This window comes from Bison bison, unplaced genomic scaffold (genome assembly GCF_000754665.1).
Source record: "Bison bison bison isolate TAMUID 2011002044 unplaced genomic scaffold, Bison_UMD1.0 scf7180017854929, whole genome shotgun sequence".
In the NCBI taxonomy this organism is placed as follows: domain Eukaryota; kingdom Metazoa; phylum Chordata; class Mammalia; order Artiodactyla; family Bovidae; genus Bison; species Bison bison.
The window spans coordinates 14,935-16,387 of record NW_011485502.1 but is presented as its reverse complement, the minus strand read 5'-3'; the positions used below and the strand labels follow the sequence as shown (position 1 = coordinate 16,387).

The 1,453-nt window shown below is 46.9% G+C and overlaps 1 protein-coding gene across 1 annotated transcript in view; it reads right to left on the bottom strand.

The window, feature by feature from the left end:
* Window positions 1-1,152: 1,152 nt before the first annotated feature.
* The window catches only part of LOC105001409 (patched domain-containing protein 1-like), a 14,976-nt gene continuing 14,675 nt past the window's right edge, over window positions 1,153-1,453 (bottom strand). The window contains 2 exon segments of the mRNA XM_010857664.1: window positions 1,153-1,278; window positions 1,280-1,453. Coding sequence (XP_010855966.1) covers window positions 1,153-1,278; window positions 1,280-1,453 — 300 coding nt within the window.

The following is a 1,453-nucleotide window of genomic DNA, read 5'->3' as shown; positions in this document are numbered from 1 at the left end:
AGCCCCTGCATATTATCATTTAACCATCATGCAGCTAAGATGGCCTGAGTAAATTCCTTTTTTTCCTACTACCTCTAAACAGGGCATCAGGCATACTAATGAACTCAATCACAGTTATTTCTCAGCCAGTGAGAAATGCCACTTCATTTGTCATGTCAGTATCTGATTCCAAATGACATTTTAATTTGCTAAAGGAATTGATGAGAAGTTGCCAAAGAAGAGGGAGAAGCTAAGTGTTTGGGTCCTTGGCTCATGAGAAACTCGGTACCAGGCTTGCTGGACCTCTGCCATCATCAATATCAGATGGACAGAGCAACTGACGTTATATTATGAGCACTATGGCTTTACATATACTAGAATCTCCATGAGGAAATTTCTGCAGCCCCCAAGAGACTACATAATAGGATTCATTTTAAAATATTCTCCTGAGTTCATAGCAAAGACAAGAAAAAGTTACCTTCCTATTTATGTCTCACTTGTTGCCTTCAGAGTTCTTGTCTACTGACCATATCTTTCCGTGTGATGTTCGCGTCCACCCTGCCCACTGGATAGGGAAACCATGGGCTGGTGGACACTGTTGGTGCCCCACTCGTGGCCCTCCAAGCCCTCATTCTTGAGCTCACAGAAGCCTTCTTACTCCAAACACTGGTAACCTGAGAGATTTCTCCAGCTTCATGAATGTGATCAGTCTTCCCCGGGAAGTGCTGGGGAGTTAATGACCCAGGGGAGAACCCTCAGTGAATCATACAGAGGGTTTCTGGGTCCATACTGCAGCTTAAAGAGTCATCACCCCTCAAGGACACCTCTGAGGTCTCTCGAAGGTCCCCGGTGGGACTGAACCACAGATGCCCACAGTGGTAACCTGCTGATTAACATAACCCCGGATTGTCTTCCTTCCCTGTCTCATGTCCCTGCTTCCAGGTTGTGGTCTCCCAGGCTAACCTCCCCAATAAACTATTTGTATCCAGATCCTTGTCTCAGGGTCTGCTCCTGGGGAAGCCCGACCTAAAACACTGGTGCACAGAGATTAATATCTGCTGAATTTAAATTAATATCTACAGCTACTTCATGGAGGGCCAGGGCTAGAAGGCAGGGCTTTGGGCTTCCAGCATATCAACCAGATACGGTTACTTCTTGAGACCCAGCACCACGTTACAGAATTGGTCTCAGGGCTTCTGGACTAAAAGAAGATGCTATAAATGAAACAAAATTGTTAGACAGCTGCTCTTGGCCTTTCAGGAACCCTGTCACCACCATAAGAAGAAGGAAATAGAAGGGAAAAAAAAGGACAGTAATTACCTAGCATGACGAAAGGGACTCCCAGGAAGGTGGAATTGTATTTCCCACCAGTCAGATTGATGATCCCAGCCGCGGTGAGGGTGGCGAGGCTTATGGTCACCAGCCCAAGCAGGCCCAGCCAGGGTTTGCTGCGGACGCAGTCTTGCATGGAGCA